The 27,509-nt window shown below is 32.2% G+C and overlaps 2 protein-coding genes across 2 annotated transcripts; one reads left to right on the top strand and one right to left on the bottom strand.

Annotated features, from left to right (window-relative positions):
• The first annotated feature begins 302 nt into the window (after positions 1 to 302).
• LOC134687093 (PAX3- and PAX7-binding protein 1-like) lies at positions 303 to 26,962 on the top strand. Its single transcript, XM_063547072.1, has 19 exons — positions 303 to 557; positions 6,683 to 6,861; positions 7,240 to 7,342; positions 8,249 to 8,384; positions 9,774 to 9,889; positions 10,235 to 10,305; positions 10,939 to 11,111; positions 12,196 to 12,385; positions 13,418 to 13,535; positions 14,484 to 14,559; positions 14,937 to 15,049; positions 15,642 to 15,841; positions 18,079 to 18,226; positions 18,818 to 18,936; positions 19,938 to 20,014; positions 21,310 to 21,376; positions 21,770 to 21,916; positions 22,935 to 23,083; positions 26,042 to 26,962. The coding sequence occupies exons 1-19, from the start codon at positions 344 to 346 to the stop codon at positions 26,121 to 26,123; spliced, it is 2,478 nt and encodes an 825-aa protein (XP_063403142.1). The 5' UTR covers positions 303 to 343; the 3' UTR covers positions 26,124 to 26,962.
• Positions 3,559 to 5,392, bottom strand: LOC134687094 (zinc finger protein 862-like). Its single transcript, XM_063547073.1, has one exon. It carries the CDS (start codon positions 5,253 to 5,255, stop codon positions 3,759 to 3,761), a length of 1,497 nt encoding a protein of 498 aa, XP_063403143.1. The 5' UTR covers positions 5,256 to 5,392; the 3' UTR covers positions 3,559 to 3,758.
• Positions 26,963 to 27,509: the final 547 nt, after the last annotated feature.

Raw genomic sequence — 27,509 nt, 5'->3', positions numbered from 1 at the left:
ATAGATAAGGTAACCAATTAAAAAATAAAAAATTATCTTTAGCTAGTAAAAGAACCGCACGAGTATACGTGTACGGTCCGGACCGTACGCGTACGGTCCAAATACTCGTATGGTCAATAAAACTAACTGTATAATGCGGAGCCGGAAATACATTATTACACTTTTTGCATTTGTATAATTTAAATATCTGCGAACAATGAAACGAAAGGAAGTATAGAAGTAGAAATAATCGATTGGTATGTGACATGCCGACTGTAAATAAAGCTTTTGATTTGATTGATGTAATTAAGGTTACCAGATGTTTATTACAAATCAACACTTTAGTGTATGCTGTTAAAGCAACATGGCGACGTTTAAAAAGCCGCGACGTAATTTTCGAGGTAGGAAAATTGTAACAGAAGAGGAATCAGACGAAGAAAAGGATGAGGATGTACAAGAAATGGAAGTTGACGAACAGTCTAATGATGCTGAAGGACCAAAGCTTTCCAAAAAATCAAAGAAGAGTAAAAAAGAAGCGAAATCGTCTTTGAGTTTTGTCCATGATTTACAAAATGAAGGTTAAAATATATATTATTTAGATATCTGTAATTATATAAACAAAATGCATATCGGTCATGCGTGACACCTACAATTTTGGGTGTCAGACCTTTTCATTGTCAATATTTTAAACTTGTTCATTCAGACTTTTTGTAGTTGAGTGAGGGGGGGGGGGGACAATAGGGGGTCCGTTAACATGTTAACAACAGGCTTGTAAAATTGCTCTTGGGCCTGTTAAAACCGGTATTAGGATCGTTCGCCCTGAATACATGTTCGCACTAAGTTTATTCGCACTGAGTTTGTTCGACCTGATAGTCCGTTTGCCCTGGGTTCATAGCCTTATATTCATTTATGATATGTATATATGTTACATTAATAAACTTGATGAAATAAATATATGTATATATAATGAAATTTATGTGCATGTATATCTATTAAAAGTTTAATACAGAATATTTGCCAAATTTATATTCATTAAATAAAATTCTTGGCTGCATTGTTACACTTTATTTTATAACTACTTTATTTTATAATAACTTTATTTTATAATTATTTTATTTTATAATTACTTTATTTTATAATAACTTTATTTTATAATTACTTTATTTTATAATTACTAATTACTTTATTTTATAATTACTTTATTGAATTTAGATTGCTGATAATTAAGGTATCACATGTATCATTTGAAATCTTTGATATGACTGATTGTAAATAAAATAGTCAGCTTTGATGGGTAAAAAGTTAAACACTGATGACAAGTGATCAATGTACAGCAGTGTGACTGTGTTTTTGGTATTTTATTTACTAATCATGCTAATAGTAATTCAATTTAACAGTGAATGTACAAAAACTTATAATCTAGTCCTAGTAGCAGCTAGCTATAAACAACATGATACATCGTAAATATTGGGCCAAATTGTAGAGTGACTTCAACACATTCACTTATATACACACAACGCAACACTATATACTAAAAAATAAAATCAGGGCAAATGGACTTGGGACGAACAGGTATTAGGGCGAACAGAAACTAGGGCGAACCAGAATCAGGGCGGACAGACCCGGATTCGTTAAAATCATATCTACAGGCCAACAGAATCTAACTAAAAATTTTCTAAAATTGAGCTACTGGCCTGTAGATTTAACAGTTCATTGTGAAGACTGATTCATGCATAAATACTACTGAGACTGCACTGTTTGGGGAAAAAATTGTCTTGGGGAATAATTTTAAGCCTTTTTTTTTCAAATTGGGATTCTTCTCCAGGGGAAAATGCCTTTATTCTCCAGTAATTTAAGGCAAACAATATCCCTAGTACTGAAAATTAACAAGATTCTTCTCAAAATCAGTCGATTGTTTTATCGTCTTAAAGAAATTGTACATTTTAGCGTCATGCACCAAAAAGTACCGTTAACGTTTTACTGTTATTCCTCATGAAGGTACCCCTATTACCACCCTCTGACATTGTCAACTCACTTCAACACTTGAATTTTCTTGACTAACAGTGCCACTATTACTGAAAAATTACCCAAAAAAAACTTTAATGAAGGCTATGTCTAACTCTATAAGCTTAAAATATAAGATAGGTACAGAAATAGGACTAAGGAAACACAGTTTTACCCTTCTCCCTCTGTATGTCCTGTACGTCCCTAAGTTGGTTTCCATTCTCTTACTTTAGTTTGCCTGAACCAAATGTTATGAAACTGATACACAATGCTTATTACTCAGTGTTCCAGCTTGAATTTGAGGGCAGAAGGGTACTAGTAAATTTTGTTTGTAAAAAAGATTGTATGATTGTTGAGTGTTTTTTTTCCTTTTTTAGCTCACCTGGCCCAAAGGGCCAAGTGAGCTTTTCCCATCACTTGGCGTCCGTCGTCGTCGTCCGTCGACGTTAGCTTTTAGAAAAATCTTCTCCTCTGAAACTACTGGGCCAAATTAAACCAAACTTGGCCACAATCATCATTGGGGTATCTAGTTTTAAAAATGTGTGGCGTGACCCGGTCAACCAACCAAGATGGCGGCCATGGCTAAAAATAGAACATAGGGGTAAAATGCAGTTTTTGGCTAAAAATAACTCAAAAACCAAAGCATTTAGAGCAAATCTGACACGGGGGTTAAATTGTTTATCAGGTCAAGATCTATCTGCCCTGAAATTTTCAGATAAATCGGACATCCCGTTGTTTGGTTCCTGCCCCTGAATTGGTAATTTTAGGGAAATTTTGCTGTTTTTGGTTATTATCTTGAATATTATTATAGATCATGTAGATAGAGATAAACTGTAAACAGCAATAATGTTCAGCAAAGTAAGATTTACAAATAAGTTAACATGACCAAAATGGTCAGTTGACCCCTTTAGGAGTTATTGCCCTTTAAAGTCAATTTTTTAACCATTTTTCGTAAATTTTATATATCTTTTACAAAAATCTTCTCCTCTGAAACTGCTGGGCCAAATTAATCCAAACTTGGCCACAATCATCTTTGCGGTATGTAGTTTAAAAAATGTGTGGCATGACCCGTCAAACCAACCAAGATGACCGCCATTGCTAAAAATAGAACATAGGGGTGAAATGCAGCTTTTGGCTTATAACTCAAAAACCAAAGCATTTAGAGCAAATCTGACAGGGGTTAAGTTGTTTATAAGGTCAAGATCTATCTGCCCTGAAATTTTCAGATGAATCAGAGAACCCGTTGTTGAGTTGCTGCACCTGAATTGATAATTTTAAGGAAATTTTGCTGTTTTTGGTTATTATCTTGAATATTATTATAGATAGAGATAAACTATAAACCTCAATAATGTTCAGCAAGGTAAGATTTACAAATATTTCAACATGACCAAATTGACCCCCTAAGGAGTTATTGTCCTTTATAGACAATTTTAAACAATTTTCATTAAAATTGTAAATTTTAACCACCGGTAACATTTTCGACAAAAACTACTGGGCCAATTCAAAGCAATGTACTAACATCAAACAAATTACATGAGACTAAACATTGTATAGAGTTAATAAATTACACAATGAAGTCAATGAATTGCACTAGAGTCTAGAGTCACTGTGTAAACTGAAGCAGTCTTCTGTCTTTTTTTCTGAAAGAACTGGTTTGTGACTTTGTCAAGTAGTGTATCAAACAAGATGCTGGTGCAGTTGAGCTTGATGTTCAGTAGGCGGTTGAGTGTTGTTGTCTTGAGGTTGCTGCGGTGACTAGTCTTGATGAGTTTCACCTAGGAAAACACCCTCTCTACTTCAGCAGTACTCAATGGAAGTGTGGCTGTTATGGCATACAGTTGATGAACTAGTGGGTACATTTCTTGAAGACCACAGTCTGAGGTGTGCAGTAGTTTCAGTAGCTGAGTAACAGAACGTTCTTGGGTGGACATGCTGTCAACTAGTTTCAGAAAGTCTTGCCACTGTGTTTGAAGATCTTCTGGTTGCATGGAGAAGTGGTCTGCCAGTGTGTACAACTCAGTAAACCCATAGAGAGAGGGAAGAGTGTCTGTACCATTCAAGTCGATGATAGATAACTGATCTATGATGTCACTATCTGTAAATCTAGCAGTGACATTGTCGATGAGTTGGTCCAAGAAAGGAGTGCGTACTTTTGTGTAGAAGTCAGCTTTTGGTTCTGTTGTAATGTTGATGCTTGCAGCTATCTGTTGTTCTTTGAGTAGCCAGGGACCATCTTGGGTTTTCCTTATCTGCAGTGTTTTGAGAGTCTTGTCCATTGTTGATTTGACCATACCAAGATTGACATCTCTACGCTGGAATAGTAGTGATACTGTACATAGGTGAGGCAGTGTGTCAGCCAGAAGTAAAAGGCAACGAAGAGTAGTAGGGTCTTTCAGGCTTTTCAGTATACCGTTACCAACTGGATCTGAACTGATGTTAGAAGTTTCTAAGTCTACAACAATGGCTTGGTAAGATCGTACAATAGATGCAACTGCTTGGTTGTGTGAGAGCCACCTGTGATGCTTGGCCTGGTTTATGGTCAATGGTGCCTGGTTGAATGCAATCTGGACGGCTTTAAGGCTGGCTGAGTGGTTACAACTGTATTTGTAGTACTTGTAGAGTTTCTCAAGTGTGTCATCTACCTTTTTCATCACAGGTACGGAATTGAAGCTATCTCTGGTGGCTAGGGCAAGTCTGTGGTCTCGGCAATGTATAGTGATAAGAGATGGATTGATGTCTTTTAATCTTGTAGCTACACCGGTCTTCTTGCCAAGAAATACAGCTGCGCCATCTGAGGCAAAACCAGTCATATCTTGGAGATTGAGTTGATGATTGGTCAATTCTGAAGTAATTGTTCTTGTCAGGGTCTCAGCTGTTGCATTTTGTAGCTCTACGTCTGTTACAAATGAATTCTGAATTTCACCAGCTGGGTTGATGTACCTTGCACAGATTGCGAGATGCTTAATGGTCCTGTTGTCTGACACTTCGTCTACCATAACAGAGTAGGATGGACTTTTCTGCATATCAGATATTACTGTTGATGTTACTTCCTTACTTAGGATGTCAAGTAGCTCCTGAACTATGTCCCAACTAGTGTAGGATGCACACTTTGCAAGTCTGAGATTGCCTAAGTTGGTTGCACCAAGCTCTATACAAAGGTCTATAAATGATGAAAACATGTCCAGTGGCACGTTATGAGATATCAAAAAGTACAAAACCTTCAGTGCATCTCGGATGGACTTCTGTGCAGTTGTTGAAATCTTTGCTGTCATGTCAGAGACGGTGTGGTTGACCCATTGTTTAAGTGAATCTTTGTGTTGATCGCGATCTTGGTGTTCTTTAATTTTGTCTCTATGTAAGCTTGGAGTAGGAGTTTCCACAACAGTAGTCTCGTCAGTACCGAAAAATTAAAAAGAGAAATTTATTAATTGGAAAAAAAATATGTCTAATTTTATAGAAACATCATTGAACATAGGTGGGAAAATAAAATAAACTTCTATTTTATTTTCCATTTACGGTTCTTATTCCTTTAACCAAAACGTACTTTCATAACTAAAAATTAATGAATCATTTAATTAATTTAAATTTTTCATTTCATTTAGAAGGAATAGAATATCATACATTATCCAAAACTTTTTATTTTTCGATCAAATACTGATAAATTCGTAACGCTGATCATTATTCTTTTATTACTATTTTCGGCTCACATACCGATTAAATCGTATACTAAATAGCATGCTTGAAAACATTAACAAGTTAAAGTTCGTACTCTTCGTATTCATATTAAAATTTTCTTGTAACATTTCTTCATTCAATTTATTTTCGAACATTTTAATTGATCTCGATATCCGGAAACTTTTTAAAATTTATGTTGAACATCGCAAACCGGACATTTATTTACCCGCGATAAACATAAAACGTATCGTGATGGTCAGGGAATAACAATTTTATTTAAAATATGTACCGAGTAGAATCTTTATTGAAGAAAGAAGTGATGGAACAATTCTGTTTAGCAACTTTCTGATTTACATTCTGCTGTTGTGCCAATCGTCTTTTCTGCCAAGGCATCTTTAATGCGTAATTTTAATAATATGATCACAAGTTCCCAAACTGTACATTTTAAAGTTAACATCTCAGCTGTGACACTTATCTTGAGTATGAGTAGTTGGCACAGATTTCTTTGAAGAAAATGCTAATCACGACAAGCGTGGCCAAGCTAACCTTTTAATCCGGTGATAATCAATAAATATTCAATGATTTACAATCAACTGTCCTGTGTCTCATAATGATATGATTACCTGTAATTACCTTTATGTTACATCATTTCATCGACAGTGGTAAAATTGCCGACGGCTACATGTCAGGGGTATTGTAAATTGATTTACTGGTTAAAAGGAGATAATTTATTTCGAACGGAAATGTTTATATCGTAAAAATATGCATTTTTAATTATTTTTTGTAACAATTTGGGCAGAAGGGCGCATTTGAACATTGGCAGGGCAGAAGGGCGGCGGTAAGGGCATCAAGGGCGGGCCGCCCTTCTATTTGGGGCAGGCGAGAACACTGTTACTTCAAAACACAGATCCGGTTTGAATTTTGGTGGCGTCACTTTACTTTAACATTACCCTTTACTACTTAAAACTAACTGAAATATGTACATGCACTATGTCTTTGATTTAACTCTCTTTCAATTTTTCAGGAGAAGAAATCAAGATTAAAAAATCTAGTCACAGCAAAAAACTGGCTAAGATGCTAAAAAAGGAAATGCAGAAAGAGAAGGAAGAGGTGCATAAAGTAGAAAAGATCATAAAACAGGAACCAGTCCAGGTTGAACATGTTGAAGTTATTCCAAAGGTTGACAGAGACGCACACATAAAGGTAAGACAAAATTTCAACAATTGTTTTGGTTTCAAGGGCAGAATTAAAGAATAAAATTAGTACATTTTCCCTTTGATCTTACTGCCTAATATTTTTCTTGATAATGTACAGGACCTGATACTTGCAAATATTAGGCAGTGAAGTTGCCTATCAATCTCACATGTTCAAGTAAATCCACGTCAAATTATCAATGAAATGCATGAAACTTCATTCATACAACCAATAATCTTGTTAGAGTAAAATGAATTTACCCACTTTATCATTTTATTTCATATTCTGAACAAAAAAACCCATAGTTGATGCAAATTGTTAATGAAAATTAGCGACATTTCAATTGTTTATACTGACACCTTCAGAGCATTATTTATATATTTTCAGAAATTACGAGAAGAGTTACTTACCTTGAATGGAGAAGAGGCAGAGGCAGTAGATAATGAGAGTGATGAGGATGAGAAGGGAGCTATACATAAAATGCTTGGACGTAAGTGGTTTGGAGAGTTCAGATGATTCATTATTGTATTTATTTATGATACCAATGTTTATGCGAATTTGAGGGTATAGATAAACCTTATATTTGAAGAGACAACCACCGGACAAAGAGAGCAAAAAAAATGCTAATGCCCACCAAACTCTTCAACACAGCAAGAAAATACACCAACTGGAGGTAGACTTTGAGCTGACACCTAAAGAATAAGGTTTACAATAAGTACAATTTGTATATGTGTCTGTATTGCATGTATTGAGACGCTAGCTCAAACTACAAACTGAAATATCCATACATATACCTTTTTTTTTCTATCCACCAGGCACCAAAATTGGTTTCACCCAAAATAACTGAACTCATAGTAGTTTGTGAAGTAAAGATTTAGTAGCGTTTTGACTTGTTTGCAATTGATTGAACCTCCATCGATCTCTGACAGATGTAATTCTATTATTAAAAAAATTGCTCACAGGTAAGTTCTACCTGTAAAGCTGTAATACCTGTTTGTTTAGATTACTGAGCACTTGTTAATGTCATGATTATAAGTGTCCTGTTCTTAATATTTGTAGGTATCGGACTACTAACACAAAGGTTCCTGGTTCGATTCCCGTTTGGGATGAAAATTTCAGGAACTCAATTTTCGGCTCTCCCTTGACACCATTTGCGAGTATGGTCTTGAGGAAACGATGACAGTCCGTCGGACGGGGACGATAAATGGCTGGCCCGTGTTAAGAGAGAGTCATATCTCTTGCACGTTAAAGACACCCTTGTAGATTTCGAAAAAGAGTAGGCTAATGCCGCTACAAGGCAGCACTCGCACCCGCAAAGTGGAAAGGGATTAATATAAGTTGTAAAACTTGTTTCCCAATCCACTATAAATAAATATGTTTAAACTAATATTTGTAGGTGGCCAGATACCAGATGCAAACATGATCCACAGCATCAGAAAACAAAGACAACAGAGACGAGATCTGGGAGATTTTATACCTGTCGAGGATACAGTCAAAGTTGAAAAAGCCAGTTCAAAGTCTAGATTAGTCAGGTACAGTATATGATGTTGGAAAGGTTTAGATAATAGACAAATACATCAACATTTTTTACTTGTGCATAATTTTTTCTGTTTAAAACCTTGTGTGCTGTTCTAAGTACATATGTATAATCAGGAATAGCTTAATGTAAAGTATTTCCAAATAAACACATAGTTTTAAGCATCTTAAATTCGTACATATACACTGTTTTTAGTACATATACTGTAATAGGGTGAGGCTTTTATGCATCTGACATTCATACATTTATCTAAAGAAATAAAGATATAGAAAATTAAATCAAAATTGATTCCTTGGTTTGTGTTAGAAAAAAGTATATTGATATGCTTGGATGCAACATTTTTTTTATTTGTAATACATGTACCTTAAAAGGGAAGGAAGCAAATACAATTCTGTAAGATAACAATACAAATAATGAAATACAAATGTGGCAAACAAAAACCCATGACAATTGTTGAATTTCAAACACTCAACTTTATATCAGGCACATAAATATTGACATCTTTGCTAGCCAAGGGTTACGATCCACTCCCGTTCTCTCCACCCTTGGCGGATTGAGATAAAATTTCGAAGACACAAGGTAAGGTTTTTTATTGGTTGCAGTAGAAACTTGCTGCATCCAATCAAAAAGTGCCTACATAAAGATCATGTGTAAATGTAGTAATTAAGTGTTTGTAAACAATTGCCACATGTTTATTGTGCAACAAGTCTTTACATCACTTATCATACGACTATATTTAGTTACAACTTGAATGTTTCTTATCAACTAATAGAAGTTCCTGTGTATGTTTCATGCACAAATGCATGAATGTTGACGTATATTTTCGTTCCCGGCTTTACCAAGTCACTACCATGTTTTTACCTCCAACTTGAAGATATCAAGTGCTTCCATGAGTCAACAATAATATATTTGGAATTGGAGTGAATTTAATCTTCTGATAGATGGCGTAACATTGATATCACAAATGTTGGCTTAATCTGCCAAGGGTGGAGAGAACAGGAGTGGATTGGAACCCTTGACTAGGGAAGATGAAATAATGAGGCAGATTATGTGCAATACACATGAGGCCACAATTAAAAATATTTTGGTTTGCCCAAACCCGACCCAAAGGTTGAGACAGTGGGTAGATAGGTAGGCATTTTCTTTTTTTTTCTTCAAAAAAAGAAATTGAAGTATCAGATGTTTATTAGTCTTCATGCCTATTTGATTAAAAAAAAAAAATCTTCAAATAAGGACAATAAAAGAATTTGAGTAGGCAGCTTTTTTCTGGGTAGGTAGCATTTGGGCAAACAAACCTATTATTTATTATGGCCTGATACAATAAATAGGCCAAGGTTAAATTAATTATGTGTGATTGTAATATTTATCATTAATTTTTTTCCAGAGAGGATGACAATGATAAAAGTGATGATGATGAAGAAGGCCGGATTGATTTCTCTGTTAATACATTTGCCAAAGAAAGACAGAAAATACAGAATGACTTCCTAGCTATTGAACATGGTAGGTTAGGATAGGCTAAAATTGACTAGAAATATTGAATAATATTAACACTAGTATTCCTGTAGAAAGCCATGTGTTTATAAGATACAGTATTCTGTAACGTTTTATCATTATTTTAATTCTTTAAAGCAATATCTAAAATCAAAAGCATTTTGAAATCTATAGAAAAATATTGCATAACCAGTCAATGTTAGTTAATGAATGCCATTTTCCTGACATAAATTTGTATTCATTTCTGATTTCTGAATTCATGAATACAGTTTGTAATAATTAAAATGAAATGTTCTACAAACATGACAAACATATATTTTCTATAAACCAAACAAAATTGATTTAATTATACAGGAAGTGACCAAGAGAGTGACCAGGACAAAGAGTGGGAAGAACAACAGATCAGAAAAGGTGTCAATACACAGGTACAGTCATTTGATTTTTGTGTGTCCTGCAATACATGTCGCAGAATGCAAACCTTTTTCATTTCTCAGATTTTACTACATACATATTCATGTACATAATTTATGCTTGAAACGCAATAAAAGTTTTGTTACACCTAAAGTTATTATGGTATTATTAACCCCTCAAAAATATCATATCTGAATATTTGTATTATATACAAGAGGTGATTATGATTGTTTTCTCTCTCAGATACCAGCTTTATCACTAGTTTAAGTTTTGGACTTCACTTAATCAATGAGAGCTTGATTGGTTGGTGTATTAAAGCCACTTTCAACACTATTGTGCTGTATTATGGCGGTCAGTTTTTATTGGTGGAGTAAACTGGGGTGCTCAGAGAGAACTACCGACCTACCGACCAATTGTTGTCAATTGTATTCCAAAACTCCTGCCCAGTGCAGATTTCTAACTCACAACCTCAGCATTTTAATCAATGATGATTTTGTGTCAACATTAAAGTGATTAAAACAGTGTTATTATGCAATCTGTACTTGATAGAGATAACATATTTAAGCTCTGTTTGTAGATCATTATATTCCTTAGTCATGTAAATTTACTGCAAAGAATTACAGATAGTTGAAATTCTCAAATTTCAGGGTGGTCCAGGACAGGAGGAATACAGCTATGACCAGTATAGAGAGAACAGTAATGGTTATGGTGGATACAGAGAAGAAGAAGAACTGTCATTTAAACCATTCAAACCTCTTACTGACTCACAAGACATGTCTGGTGTAACCATGGAGTCACTAAGGAAACGTTTACAGGAGAGGTAATATACACCGTTTAGGTTGCTACAGGGAGATAACTCTGTAAAATCAGCTGAACGTTTCAGTTTCGTTGTGTTGTTAAGGGAATGTTAAGCTTCTCAATGATCAAAATTAGTGTTTGTCAGACTACTATAAAACCAGTGTAATTTTTCTGATGAATTGGTTGGTTGAAATTTTTTTAAATCTTTATATTTTTGTCAAAGGGTCAAAGTAAACACTTGGTCAAAATTTTATGAAAATTAGACTAGCCAAATTAAATTTAGTGATGGTATTGGGTACCACCTTAAAGAATTAATTTTGTACTTATTTCAAATATTATCAAAATATATTAACCTCAGTAACTATATAAATATAACTAAACATTGTTATTGTTAAACTAGAAAATAAATACCTCTGAGCTGGTTGTAACATATTCAACTGCAAAAATTGAATACAGCTTAAGTTAATTTATTTATATTTGATAATGTTATTTGCATTTATTTAGTGAAATTCTTGAAACATTTTAAAGCAACTGGTGGTCTTTTTATGGAGGAGAAAAATTGTATTAAATTGAGAATGGGAATGGGGAATGTGTCAAAGAGAAAACAACCTCACCATAGAACAGACAACAGCAGGTCACCAACAGGTCTTCAATGCAGCGAGAAATTCCAGCACAAGTGGTGTCTTTCAGCTGGCCCCTTAACAAATATATGTACTAGTTCAGTGATAGTGCACACCATACTAAACTCCAAATAGTACAAAAGAAACTGAAATTGAAAAAAATACAAGACGAACAAAGGCCAGAGGCTCCTAACTTGGGACAGGGGCAAAAATGCGGCAGGGTTAAACATGTTTATGAGATTTCAACCCTCCTCCTATACATCTAGCCAATTTAGAAAAGTAAACGCATAACAATACACATTCAGTTCAAGAGAAGTCCAAAATCTGATATGCTGATGTCAGAAGATGTAACATTTGGTAGGCAAGTTTCTTTTTATCTACATTATATATTCAGACATTCAAATTTGATGTAATAATTTTTTTTTTATTTGTGCTTATTTTATTTGAAATACTATTTTCATCCTTCACCCTAATGTATCTTTACAGACTGACCTCTATGGATGAAGTACACCGTAGCCATGTGCGTGAGAGAGACACACTTGAGACGGACATTGTGGAATCGTCAACCAGTATTGACACGTGTAAAGAACGTGTCAAAGGGTTGGAAGAGCAATATCGCTTCTTCCAAGAAATGAGGGGGTATGTGAGAGACTTGGTTGAATGTCTCAATGAGAAGGTGGGTGTCTCTTCTATGTTGGGAGGGATTCTGTCCCGAGAAAGAAAGAGGGTTGGGCTAATGCCACTTGTATATTTCTTTTATTTTTTTATCCTGGTTAAATTATTATGTGCTACAAGACTTTTCTTAAAATTTTATATATTTTAAAGTTAAAATTCTGCTGAAAAAATAATACTCAAAAAAAGTTTTTAGTTTTATTTGAGTGCAAATGATTTTGATTTACATAAATACAAGTGGCACAGGGGCCATGTGAGGGTTGTCATCCTTGTATTGTCAGTTTGATTTATGAAATATATTTACCTCTTTCACTTTAGAGATAATTGAAATTAGGAACCACTAATTTATTTTTGCAACTACAATTCTTTTATAAAATAAGGGAGAAATTTCTTTTACAAATTAAGGAAGAAATATCTAGAAATAAGAGTACTACATTTTATCCATGAAATAGACATAACGATTCTCGTTGAAGCTCTTGATTGTATGTCATATTATTCTTTATGTATACGACTTCAGTTTCAGTTAGGTCATCCATGGATATAAGAACACACACATGTTGGGAAATGCCTCAATGAGATTTCTTAAAATGAGAACTACTTTATAGATTATTACATTATCCAAAGCATAAGCATGTCAGGGACTTGCTATGTAGAAAACTGGAATACACAAATTGAAAATGGACAATATAAACAACAGGAAAAATTACATTTTTTACATTGATTTCATTTAACATCGAATCGTTTGAACAATTTTTTAGTTTTCAGTAAAAATATAATAACTACAGCATAACTTGTAATATCATTTTAAACTTTAAAACAGTTTAAAAAATATCAAAATGACTATGAAAAAACTTCAATTCATTCTGTTACAAAATTTCAATATTTTAAATACAGTCAGAAAATTCACTTGGTATCAAATCTTAGACAAAGGATTTATTTTAAATGTAAAAACAAAATTAAAGCTAAGGAAATTGTATGTTCACACAAAAAAAAAATTCACTACATGTGTGTCATATTCATTTTCTTTTTATTTTAGGTGCCAACTATCAACGATCTTGAGAATAAAATGCTTAACTTGCTAAGTAATCGAACAGAGAGGCTGATATCCCGTCGCCAACAAGATGTACGAGACCAGTGTCAAGATTATATGACAAGTCGGTATTTATACCAGTTTACTCCATTCTGTCCCATCTATAATCATATAGCATTCTGTATAATTGATGAAGTCTAGAAGATACTGATACTTTTACTTAAGATAGGTCCTTGGTGTTTTTGCATAAACTTTTGCCGTCAGTGCACACAAATACGTTATGGTTTTGAGTTAAAACAAAATTCTTGACAAAAACAAATCCCAATATCAATTATTATTAATATCCTTAGAGAGAGAGACCAATCTTTTTAGAGTACAAACATAATAAATTTTAAAGATTTGCATAACCATTATATCAGAAACCGATTTAAGCACTACAATAGTAAGTGCACTAAAACTGGTGAAAAATAAATGAAAATTCTTTACATATAATTTTTGTCTTTCAAAATTGACTTTATAAACTTAAAAGGGTCAGTTTACTAGGTTGCAATTAAATGCCAGTTTTGCCTGTGCATATTTTTTATGATATAAATTTCCAAAAGGTAAGTTTGTGACAAGTAAGAAGCAAAATAAGTACACAATATAAATGAAAATTAACACATACAACCATATTTATCAAGTAAATAGTCCAGATTCATCTGTCCTCAGTTCTAATAACTTTTTAATTGATTTTCTATTTTATACGTCATACTACATGTATAATTTAATTGTATTGCAAAATACCAATTGCTCCAAAACATTGCTCAAATGATATTGTTAAACAGGTAAGGAAACGCTAGATTTTATTTGTAGGTTACAAAGGTAAGTGATCATAACAAATCATAATTATGCTAACAATATTCAATATTTTTTCTTCTAAATTGATCTCCTCCTTTTGATTTTGAAAAAAGACCCAAGCCAAATCTTGACTTATTTAAAGGTCACTCAAGAATAAGGATTCTTGGAGGTTCCAAGGTTCATGTGTAATTGCAAAATAATTCAAACCTTAAGTTTGTAACCTTTAATCTTTCAGGTAAAGCTATAGTTGTCATAGAGACATCTGAAGACCAGGAAAGACAAAGAAGAGTTGCTGAAAGAGAGGCCAGGAGGTATGTTTTCAGAAATTGCATAAAAAACAAATCTTTCAGCAGTTTTGCGTTCATTGTGCTCCTGTGATTTTATTTCTTCATTGTATACACATATTTTTCATATTTGTGTAATAAAACCCTCTAATAAGGACAAGAAGAATTACTAAAAACTTAGTTTCACCAATATACGTATGCAAAATATACATATATAATTAGCAAACATGTCTTTTTTATGAATTTGTTTTACCTCTGGAGAACCAACCATTACAAAAAACAAAACAATGATAAAAACACACACTTGAGCTTTTTCAAACACACTAGCACAGAATGTTAATTAATATGCTTTGTGCCCTTCATTTATTTAGCAAACAAGTTGACATAGTTATTCTCTGTTTCAGGGCCAGGAGAAGAAGGTTAAGAGAGTCTAAAGATATTGTAGGTCACCATGATGGTCTTTCCTCAGATGACGAACAAAACCAATCAGAAATTACTAAATTTAATCTGGAAAAAGGTGGAAAGATATTTTATTCATCATACCCTACCCACTTAAAAGATATGCATAGAGTGTACATAAAATATCTCCCAAAGGCCATTTGTTGACTTAATGATGCTTTTTCAAAAATGACATTAAATATTGTAAATGTGTTGTTAACTCTCTTTAGTCTTTGAGTATGATAAATCTGTAAATTGAGCACCTTAGTGACCTGTTCGGGTGATACCTGAAGTATCTGTGTGAATATTTACAACAGTCAACATTTCAATTGAGGATCCTTACATAGAAAAATTCTGTATAATTGCACTGTCTATAGCATTTAGATACAGTTGTTACAGAGTGTGAAAAGGTAGATATTGTGTAAACTATCTATAAGATAGTAATAAAATTTAAACTGAACAGGAATGTTTGAAAAAGTAATTACAGACAGGTCAAGTCATTTTTTTTTAGGAAAACTGTTATAGTTGGAAACTGCAATACAGTTGTATTTATAATCATTCTATCGTTTTAACAAAAAATACTACAGTATTTTACCTTTGGAACATGAATTTTTAAAAGTTTTACCCTGAGGAAATATTTTTAACCAAGAAATGTTTCTTTTTATTCTTAGAAAGCATACACACTGGAGTTGAGAGATTATTTGAGGACGTGGTGGAAGATTTTAGTGAGATCCATTCCATACGAGAAAGATTTGAGGACTGGAGGTCTTTATACAATGATACATATAAAGAGGCCTATATAGGACTATGTCTACCCAAACTGGTGAATCCATTTGTACGGTTACAGCTGATCAACTGGAATCCATTACAGGTAGGATAACAATTAAACAAGAAAAGGTGAAGATTTATGCCCCAATTTCTAGCTAAAATTTCAGAGTATACAAAGAAAGATGTGGTATGAGTGCCAATGAGACAACACTCCATCCAAGTCACAAGGTATAGAAAGTTAACATTTAAAGGTCAAAGAACAGCATTCAACACAGAGCCTTGGCTAGCACTGAACAGCAAGCTCTAAAGGCAAACATCAATATTTAGTGTTTCCAACATCATGAGCCCTGGATTTCCTAAACCCAATCAAATTTAATTAAAATCCAGACCAAATTGACAACTATTATTGAAATTGTTTATGTTTGTACTTCTTGGGGTGTAAAGGAGTATGTTCGATAAGGTCCTAAAATGGCCCCCTTTTTTAGCGTAAATTTCAAATTCGGATTTATTGACCAATATTACGATAAATTATAGCTAATACATTGACTAGATAGGATATAAGCCATTTTGTTGAAAATTTTACGTTTCTGCATTTCATTATGACGTCACAAGTTGTACTCATATTGATTTTTCACGAAAAAATCAATGAAAATGGGTAAATTTCCAAAGATTATTTGACAAGAAACATAGGGCGCATACGTCGACAACAAAGATCTTTTAAAATAATGTTTGTGAAGACATCTAACATGTCTTATTTGAATATTAAGCTTGTCGACGCCTGCGCTCTATGTTTCCTGGTCCTTTTTTGGTTGAAATCCAGCTGATTTTGTCAAATTTCACCAAAATCCCTTATCTTGACCTTTTTGGGATGTAAAAATCAAAGTGTTAGAATTAAACTTTGTCAAAAAAAAGCTCTGTTTAACTTTCTCACATGTCTTTAAGGCAACTTAAAACAATTTCCGTCTTGTAACCATGAACTTTATAATTGGGGCCAAATGTGGCACTTATCGAACTTACTCCTTTCACACCTTTCATAAAAGCTTTACAAAAATAATTCTATCTTTCTTTATTACATAAAAATGAAGTTACATGTCTATATAAAAATAAGAAGATGTGGTACCAATGCCAATAAGACATCTCTGAACAAGAGACAAAATGACACATGAATTAATTATAGGTCTTTTATGTCAAGAAAATTGTAGAAGTGGATTAAAAATGATTAATTTGAGAAATTTTATACAAAGGCTAAAATTGACCTGGGTTAGAAGATTGTTTAATTCAAGTTCAAAGTGGATCAACTTATTTACTGCTACACAAAATATAAATTTTACAAAGTTGGCTTATTTTGGAACAACTAAACAATTAGATAACGATTTTTGGAAATAAGTTATTTGTGCCTGGAAAAATATGTCTAGACTCTGACCTCCTCACTATTTTGAGGAAGTCATATCTTTCTCTGTATGGAAAAATGAGAACATCAAAATTGATAACTTCAGTGTTTATTATAGAAGTATGGACTGTGAATGACCTTCAAGATGAGCAAGGGAATATATTGTCTTATCAAAAACTTTGAACAGCTATATTCTTTTAAACCCACATTTTTACAATTTTATGGTATTAAAGTAGCATTAAAAAAATGGTTACAATTTATGGGAATCAACACTGAAAGTGAAAAAAAATACAAGCTTTGTTACCTTTTAATATTAATATTTTTTCAAGTCAAACAAAGGTTTAAAAGACATGTATAGTATTTTAAATCAAGGTGCAATACCAGTTGTAAAAGCAGCTGAGCAGAAATGGGAGGGTATATTGAATAACGCAGTAGGGGATTCAAAAAATTTTCCCCAACTGTGTCACTAAAAGTCTTCAACAACATGAACAATGAGTGAAAACCATACTACACAGTCAGCTAGAAAAGTTGGAAGGGACAAATGTAAAACAATTCAAACTAGAAAACTTAATGCCTGATTTGTGTTCATAAATAATGAACGAAAAACTGAATTATGAAAACAGCAACAAAAGACATCCACTGAATTACATGCTCATATATTGTCTATGTTCATCAACTTGCAACAATTTGTGTAATAACTTACATATTCCTTTTTGTGAAAAAGGACTGTGATCTTGATATTTTTGTGGGCTGCTTATAAATATTTAAAGCATTTGAAAAACGTGTTATCAAAAAGAAGTTAACAGAATATTTTAAAAGACGAGCTAACCTAAGCCACTGTCAGAGGGAAATTGTATTAAAGGAGAAATTTAAATAAAAACAGATCTGTAAATGTTAAAAAAAGCTTTTAAATATGCATGATTATCAATTATGAAATCTTTCTTTTATAGGAAAGTTGTCGAGATTTTGAAGAGAACAGTTGGTTTGATACCATGCTTTTTTATGGTTCAAAACTTGAAGAATTAGTGGAAAATGTTGATGATGATGTAAAATTATTACCCACTATTGTGGAAAAAATTATTCAACCTCGTCTTACTGGTAAGATAGGCAATTTAAGGAAAAGAGCTAAAAATCTATTTTTATTTTGTTTTAAAAGATCTCATTACTATTTTTGAAATCTGTTGAAATCACTTGACCCGATATAAAGTGACACTTGTACTACTGGCATCAAAATATTTCGAGGATGTGTGTGTCACTAACAACAGACAAATAGTAAAACAGTGTATTGGCCCGATAGTTAGTAATGGAATGGAATGACTACATAAAATCTCTTTAAATAATTATGTAATATTATTCTATGACAGTTGTATTGCATGTTCAGTATCGAAATGGATTGAAAGCTGCTATAGTTCTTGATTTACAGTGTTAAGTTGAGATTTTCACAAAAAAGAGTTTTTGGTCAATAGAAAAACTTTGGCGACAAATTCAATTTTTATTTTGTCTATTAAAATGAATGGTTCAATGTCCTTCTTTACTTAAAAGAAACGTAAACAGAAATTTTAAATTTGCTCGATTATCATGATTATTTTTTTTAATTATTCTACAAATTGTTGATACTTTTAAAAGATCAATTTTATGTTCAAGATTTATTTGTATGCACACTGATTTGAATGTCATCTTGCTTTTCAGTATTTGCTGAGAAAATTTGGGATCCATTATCAACAACACAAACTTCCAGGCTAGTAAATGTCGTTCAAAAAATTATAAATGAATATCCATCAGTTCATGCTGATAACAAAAAAACACAGGTAAGGAGACATTCCATGTTGTAACCACATTTACAGCGTAATAAAGTGCACAAGCGAGCAAAAATAGGTCTTGAAAATCATTATGATATAACTCCTCTTGTCAAAGGTCTTGCATAGCCAAGTGGTCTAAGTAAAACTTTCCCGAAAAGGGTTTCTGTGGCCAGGTTGTCTTGATTAGTTCATTTACTGAAAACTAGACTTTCAACTTTGAGTTTGTGAATTCCTACCCTTTTGGTGGCATGGTGTGTTTGGCTCCCAATCTTAGTCGATTAGGATTATCAGTGTTATTGCCATAAATATGACTGGGTTGTTTCTAATGTGTAGTTGTAGTAATATGGCGCTACTCCAGCTAAACAGGTTAGATCTATGCATGTTTTGTTTTAAAAATAGCAGATAAGGGAGAAGGTTGGTACCTATTAAAATGTTTAAACTTGCTGCCTTTGTATACACACCTGTCAAAAGTCAAGAATCTGACGTTGTGGTTTGTTGCTGTGGTTCATAAGTGTTTCTTGTTTTTTATACAGATTAGACTGTTGGTTTTCCTGTTTGAATGGTTTTATACTAGTAATTTTTTGGGTCATTTATAGCTTGCTGTTCAGTGTGAGCCAAAGCTCTGTGTTGAAAACCGTACTTTGACCTATAATGGTTTACTTTTATACGTTGTGACTTGGATGGTGAGTTGTCTCATTGGCACTCATACCACATCTTCTTATAACTATATATAGTTGTAAAAGGAACTATCCAGAGTTAAAATGTGTATTATTATTAATCTGTGAAGTATAAACAAGGATTTGAAAATAAAAAAATACATTAAAGTGCATTATGTTTTTATTGGTTTATCTTGTATAACTTGAAAGTAATCTGTCAATATCCTTTCATAAAACATTTATGTAAACCTTGAAAAGTTGAATTCTAAATATCAAGTAGAACCATTGACAGAATCTTTATAGAACAATTTATGCCAGAAATGTTGACTTATAATTCCATATCTTTTGTTACAGGAATTACTGAGAGCTGTTGTTAACAGAATGAAGAAGACCCTTGATGATGATGTTTTTATGCCTCTTTATCCCAAATCGTAAGTCTTTTGATCTCTTCTCCTAATAACAGTATTATATATATTTTACATATAATATAAGTAATAAGTAACCTTCCATCCCGATTTGACAAATATATCATCTTCTGTCCGAAAGCACTGGCGTCTAATAGAAAATGACTCTTCCTTAAAAGAAATTTTCCCATCACCTCCTGTTATTGCCTATCGCAGACCCAAAAATCTCAAAGACATACTTGTGACATTAAAATTAAAGAAACAAGAAACTTCTAAATTTGGGTGTTACAAACAATGCGGTAGAAGCAATTGTAAGTGATGCAAAGCAGCCAACACTGAAACTCTTTCAGCAGCACAGTAACAAAGCAGCCATACATCATCTATGTTACATCTAATTGCAAAACGGAAAATAGTATTTATATTCTTATATGTGGAACTTGCAAGCTGCAGTATGTTGATGAAACAGAAACTACATTCAACATCAGACTTAACAATCACCGGTCGTTCTATACAAAAGAAAGAAACTGTCCATTTAGGAGACATCTCTTAAGAACAGGACATACTTTTGATAATATCACCTTTCAAATAATTGAGGTAAACCAAAATCTGAAAGGAGGAAACAGAGAGAAAGGTTCTGGATGCATCAGCTACGTACTCTTGAACCTGATGGACTTAATGAGAGGGATGAAAAAAATTCTACCTGAAACCAAAGGAATAAATCATGAATTTTAATTTCTTTTTAACTATAACAACTATTTGTTTTAATTTAAAAAAAATGTTTATGTACAATAAACGGCAAAAAATTGTTTTATACAGACCATCAATCAATATGTGAAACTTTTGTGTAGCTCAAGCTACAAAGATATTTTTTGTCATGCATCCGATTTCACCTAGATAGATGCACACGCCCGATGAAGCTAATTTGTCTAATAGCGAAATATTGCGTGAATAATATATAAAATATAACACCTAATTGTATAACACTCATTAGTGTGTTAAAGTTACATTCTTAGACACTTTTATAATTTAATTTAGTAACTGCATCAGTTATTTACAAACTAATCCACACCTAGATAGATTGAATGTTGATTGTTGCTATTTTTAGACACTATATAATATAAGTAATTTATACATTTGTAAATAAAAAATGGAAGCAATCATCTTTTGTTAAAAAAAACAAGTTTGAAGGGTTTTGACCTTTATTTCATAGTTGACTACAGAAGTGTGACACTGAAAATTATTGAACAGAAAAATCTTAAACAGAAAAATCTAAGATTTTTTTTTTTTTTTTTTTTCGAAAATAACGATAATTTTCTTTTCAGAGTAACGGAAAATAGAGGATCTGGTTCATCTGTATTCTTTCATAGACAGTCCTGGACATGTATAAAGGTAAATCATAGCAGTATAGTAACACATAATATATTTACAAGTGAATTGGTGGATATATATATATATATAAGAAGATGTGGCATGAGCGCCAATGAGACAGCTGTCCATCCAAGTCACAATTTGTAGAATTAAACCATTACAGGTTCAAATTAAGCCTTCAACAGGGAGCAAAAGCAAGGCTATGCTTTGTCTAGTCAGCACTCTTTCCTGGTTGGCTGCAAGTTTAAAAGAAATGACTGGACAAAAATAATCAATTGTCGAATTTTTGGATTCCAACAAAAAAAAGACATATATTCACAAGTTAATATATTAAAAAAAAATGCATTGTATTTTATCATAGTTTTAATTGTAATTTATCAAAGTTTTCATTGTAATTTATCTTTTATGTTTCAGCTGCTAGGTAATATTTTGAGTTGGCATGGAATCCTCTCCAGTAAAGTACTACACAGTCTCGCCCTGGATGGGTTATTAAATCGTTATATCATACTTGGTCTGTGTAATTCACCCATTGGTCAAGAAACTATCCAGAAATGTCAATCAGTAAGTCTAATGAACATGTATTGTGTATTAGTAACAAGTTGGTGAAAAATCAACCAGGCTATATCAAAAAGTATTGCTTGTGGGATATTTCAATTTTATTTCTTTGGTTCAAAAGGCATTTTGAATATTATTCTCAGATGAATCTCAATATTGAGGGAACAGAATTATATCCTCTAAAAATAATTAATCCAGGGCTCCATAAATAACAGGAATACATGCTAATATGTAGAAATGTTGATTGAAAAATAAGAAATTTGTTTAGAAATGAATGTCAGCATTTTAATGCTGTTTAAGTGGTAGTATACCTTGTTCCCTGAACCATTAATCATGCACAGAAAAAAATATCATAAGTAGTGTACTTTTCATTGTCATTAAGAAAACAAAATTAAAATTTGAAAATTTAACTTAAAATTTATAAATACATTTGTACATATAATAATAATAATAATAATTAATATAAATAATAATAATAACAATTAAAATTTATAGAGCTCCCTATGTAAAAAATAAAATTTACTCTAAGGCGCTGTACAATAATTATATACATAATAACTCAATGCTGTAAGATATGTCAAAGAGAGAAACTAGCGTCAGACTCAATTAAATGGATTTTAAAAATTAAACTGAAAAGCAAGCACCATGCCTCTTATTACTAATTCTCTTATCAATACATTACATAATTCGGAGTTCTCATCAAAATCTGTCTGGACTCACCATTTTCAAAACTGGTGATTCCACAGATGCATCAATTTTGAAATATTTTAACACAAATATCATCATTTAATGGCAAAATTGAAAAGTGATCTGAATTTAATGTCATTTCATTGCTCTGTTAGGAAATGATGACTAAAATATTATATTATATTGCAATAAAACATTTTCTTCTTGCTGTTGTACTCATCATGGCCAAAAATGACAAGTCCCTGGACTCGCCTTCAAAAATCCTTAGCGAGAACCCTGACATATGATGTATCATCAGGAGTTAGAAGTTTCATAATATTCTGTGTTCAATTTTCAGATCATATCAACATTTCCAAAGCAATGGTTTACAGGTTTAACAGAAGACAGAACAATGCCACAGTTAGAAAACCTCTGTAGATACCTAGTGTCAATATTTAATTCTATTCATACTCAGTCCCGTACAGATTTCCAAAAAATGGAAGCCAAGTAAGTGTTCATCTCTTAAAGAAAACAAAAGGAATTCTGTAGCAGTGCTTTTATATCTGATGTTGATTCTACATCCTGTTTATAGAATTAGAGGGGAAGGGATTGGGTTTTTTTTCTTTCTTTTTTTTCATAAAATATCCACTTTTTCATCAGTACTTATAAGGTTCTAAGATGGTCATTTCTTTGTTTTATGAAACAAGGCTTTTTAAACAACTTTTATCAATTGATAGCATATAAATAAATGAACGGAATAAGCAGAAAAAAATGAAGTGGTTGTGTGGTGGTTTTCACGATAGAAGCCATTGAAAATCTGTCAGAAAATTATTCTCTTGAGATTATTTCATCATCTAACATTGGCACCTGTTTCTTTCAAAAGCTTTGAAAAAATCCTGTGTAAGATTTTGAAATATGGCTATTTAAACTATATGTAAGAAGAAAAGTAGTGGTTATCAGGTAAAAACATTTAAGTGTGCTACATGTATAAAACCAGGGGAATCTGACTAACTGGCAAAATTTCACAAACAAGAGAAGCAAACAACCTTAAGGAGGCTCGTGGGTACAAAAATTTCAGCCAAAAATTAAACATTTGTTTTTTCATTACAATTTTTTTTTTAGTATTACACTATTAGTTATTACTTTATGATATGGTACAAAAATCAACCCCAAAAATCGATTTGGTTTGGCCCCAGATGACTTGAAAAATTGTTTTATCATTGAAAAAGCTCCAAATTATCTCCCTTTGGTGCAAAAATGACATTTTTTGACATTAAAATTATAATATCCTTTTTTAACACATCAGTGACCTATGTTTTTTATTATTGTTTTCTAATAAGCTCTACATATAATACTAAATAATTGTAAAATTTTTGCAATTTATGTAATTCTGTTATTTTTTTATTTCTATATTATCTATATTTCTCCTATTAGTTCAACAGAAAAAAAGGTTATTAACAAAAATGTATGCTTCTTTCTGAGGCAAATTGTGAGCTTAAATGAATGGTGACCCCATATTTTTATTTTATTTTTCTATTAGGCCATGGTTTTTTTATTTGTTGGTTTACTGATCCGCTGACCCGATTTTGCCGATTTTCAAAATAAAAATAAAATTGACTTTTTTTCATTCCCGCCGACCCTTATAAATGCATTATCCCTGAAAAATAATTAAAATTTTCTTCTTTTATGAAATGAAATGCATTAATCATTAACAAAGTTGATATCACTTTCTGTTGTGAAAAATAAAACTTCCAATTTACGTTTCTAAAAATAGACAAATCAATTATAACTGACCTTGAAATGTCTATTGCGCAAATTATTTAGCGGAAAGAAACCTGTGTTTAAAACCAATTACAAAATAAGTTCGTTTCTCTTATTTGTCATCAGTCCGTAAGATGCATCATCACAGAGAAATAGACTTGTCCAAATGTGGACAGGTGGAATACATCAATTAAAGTACTGAATATTAAAAAATCATTTGAAATTTTCTTGTTTCATAGAAAACAAAAAATATCGATCATTGGGATAAAAACCGGATTGCATGACAACTAATTAACCCGATATTGTCATTTTTCCAGTGGACGAGTCTATTACGTTTTTCGACACGTGTGTTGAAACTTATTTTTGTACGATGTTTTTATATTTTTTTTCTTTTATCAGTTTTTGTGCTTGAAGATCATTATTCACCAAGTTTTCTGGAATTGATTGAGAGCTACGCTAATCTGTTTTTCTTGTTTGTGAAATGACAATTTAATTTTGTCTTTGTCCGTGCAACCCCCCTTTTTTTACAGGAAATTATTAAACAATGTCATGCGATGTTCATGATTACTGATCAATAATATTTCATCGAACTTAATGTTAAGAAATGATGACAAAACAGCAGATAAGACAAACATTTTGTTAGTAAGGTGAAATATATATTTATTTTGCATATTTTTTCTGTTTTGAAAGATATTTTTTTTCTTTTTTTTTCCGACCGACCGACTCGACTTTTTTATGCGAAAAATCCATATCCTATATTAAAAAAAAATTTGATTTATTCCCGTGAGCCCCTTCAAATGCGGCAAATCCTACTCAAATATAAGAATGAACGAGAAAGCAGCAGACAAAACACTAGCAATAATCAAAATGACCAACACATGAGACGAGGCATAAATAGATTGAAAAATTTATATATCAATGGAGATCTAAAACAAACTTTTTACTCATTCAGTTGTTGATGGTATATTTTTTATGCCCCATTTTTATGGCTAATTTATCGGCATTATGTTTTCTGGTCTGTGAGTGCGTCCATTCATTTGTCCATTCTTTTGTTTGTTTGTCCGTCTCGCTTTGGGTTAAAGCTTTTGGTCGAGGTAGTTTTTGATGAACCTGAAGTCCAATCAACTTGAAACTTAGATCACATGTTCCTTATGATATGATCACTCTAATTGTAATGTCAAATTAAAAATTTTACCCCAATTTCGCACTCCACTAAACATAGAAAATTCGGGCATTTGTATACTAGGGACACATTCTTGTTCTCTCTTATTTTATTACATAGCCACAAGAGTTTTGTGGATTTATTTATTCATGTGAATTGAGAAAAAAAATGTTTTTTAAGTTGCGTTAAAGCATTTAAAAAATTGTACTTTGTTAAACACTTAAAAATTCTTTGCTATTGTCCACATTCACCCATTAGGTCCATAAATTCCTGAATAGTCATGAATAAACTCATCATAGATACCAGGACTAAACTTTGTATATAAGCCAGACGCGCAATTCGTCTACAAAAGACTAATCAGTGACGCTCGAATCCAAAAAAGTTAAAAAGGCCGAATAAAGTACGAAGTTGAAGAGCATTGAGGACCAAAATTCCTAAAAGTTTTGCCAAATGAACCCACAGCATATCTTACATATCTAATTGAATGTTGTTTTAAAAAAAAATCTAAATATTTAAATGATTATGTTTGTTTTCTTTTGCAGAGAATATGCCAAACAGATCAGTAAGATGCTTATCGGTGTTCATGCCATGGATCTCGTTACAAATCTACCAAAAGTCACATGACTAACAGAGGAAACTGTACAGGAATTTCAAAAACTTTGTGTTTAACTGTGTGACACTCCAAAATCACTGCATTAACTCAGTTAAAACTATGAATAAACTGATGGTAAAATGTGAAAAAATTGGCAGTTAAAACTAAATAAACCGACAGTTGATACTTAATAATCTGACAGTAAAAACTGAATAATCTGACAGTAAAACTGTAAAAACTGTGAATAAACTGACAGTTAAAACTTAATTAACTGACAGTAAAACTGTAAAAACTGTGAATAAACTGACAGTTAAAACTTAATAAACTGACAGTAAACTAGCAGAAACAGTTCACGAATGGGTACCACCAAACATTGCAAATCAGTACGAAAGGACTATAGTGAGTTTCTTGAACATGTACATGCATGTGTTGTATGAGAGAAAATAAATCGTCTTAGTGCTATGTATATATGACTTTTTATGTTGTAGTATTCCTTCCTTTTGGGTCTTTCTTTTATTCACCTAATTATATCCTGTCATAGATATACAGGTAATCATCAAAATCTTTAAAGATTTTTATTAGAAAAAATAATAACTGAAAAAAAGCAGTTATTACGAATAGAAAATGGAATTTCATGTTTGACCAAATTTTTACCCTTCATGTATTTCTTGTTTTTTAAAATCTCTCTTTAGAAAGGAAAATTAAGTTTTGGGGTGGATTTGACGGACACATGATTTGAGTTTTTACATAGTATTTCAATTTGTAGATTGTATGTTTGAAATCACTCTCTCAAAAGAAGAAAATAAGTATGAGAGTTTATTGGAAATATGAATTCCATGTTAAATAAAGTTATTAAAAATGTACAACAGTATTTGTCATAGTCTTAGTTGCAATTTTTTACTGTTATCATTCTGCTCAAACATGCACAGACATCCTGATTATGCATGAAATATTTGCCACTGAACATTAAGCAACCAAAAATCAATCAATCAAAAATGCACAGGCATTCAATATAAGAAGTTGTGTCAGTTTGATTATTAGGCATAGAAAATCTCATTTTACTGAATTTAAAAGGAAAGACAATTTGTATGAACCAAAAAAAAAATGTTTGAAAAAATGAGATGATAGATTTTTTTTAGAATATGTATGATAATAACCAATGCTGATTAAATAGTATCTCTGTCATGATATTATGGCTAATGAATGAATGCCAATGAGACAATTGTCCACTACAGTTCTAATGAAATGGATGTAAGCAATTAGCAATTATAAGTAAATCTATGGCTTTCAACAATGAGAAAATCAAATTATAGTCTATGAAAGGCCTGACATAAAAATATGAAACAAATCAATTGAGAAAACTAAAGGCCTAATTAATAAAAAAACAAAATAATTTACAAATCAAATATGTCTGGTGT

The sequence above is a fragment of the Mytilus trossulus genome, chromosome 10, assembly GCF_036588685.1.
Source record: "Mytilus trossulus isolate FHL-02 chromosome 10, PNRI_Mtr1.1.1.hap1, whole genome shotgun sequence".
Taxonomy (NCBI): domain Eukaryota; kingdom Metazoa; phylum Mollusca; class Bivalvia; order Mytilida; family Mytilidae; genus Mytilus; species Mytilus trossulus.
This window is presented reverse-complemented; position numbering and strand designations above follow the sequence as displayed.

Coding starts and splice junctions, on each gene's coding strand:
- LOC134687093 (XM_063547072.1), top strand. CDS start 344: ATGGCGACGTTTAAAAAGCCGCGACGTAATTTTCGAGGTAGGAAAATT. Junction 7,343..8,248: donor TATACATAAAATGCTTGGAC/GTAAGTGGTTTG, acceptor TAATATTTGTAG/GTGGCCAGATACCAGATGCA. Junction 15,050..15,641: donor TAAATTTAATCTGGAAAAAG/GTGGAAAGATAT, acceptor TTTTATTCTTAG/AAAGCATACACACTGGAGTT.
- LOC134687094 (XM_063547073.1), bottom strand. CDS start 5,255: ATGACAGCAAAGATTTCAACAACTGCACAGAAGTCCATCCGAGATGCA.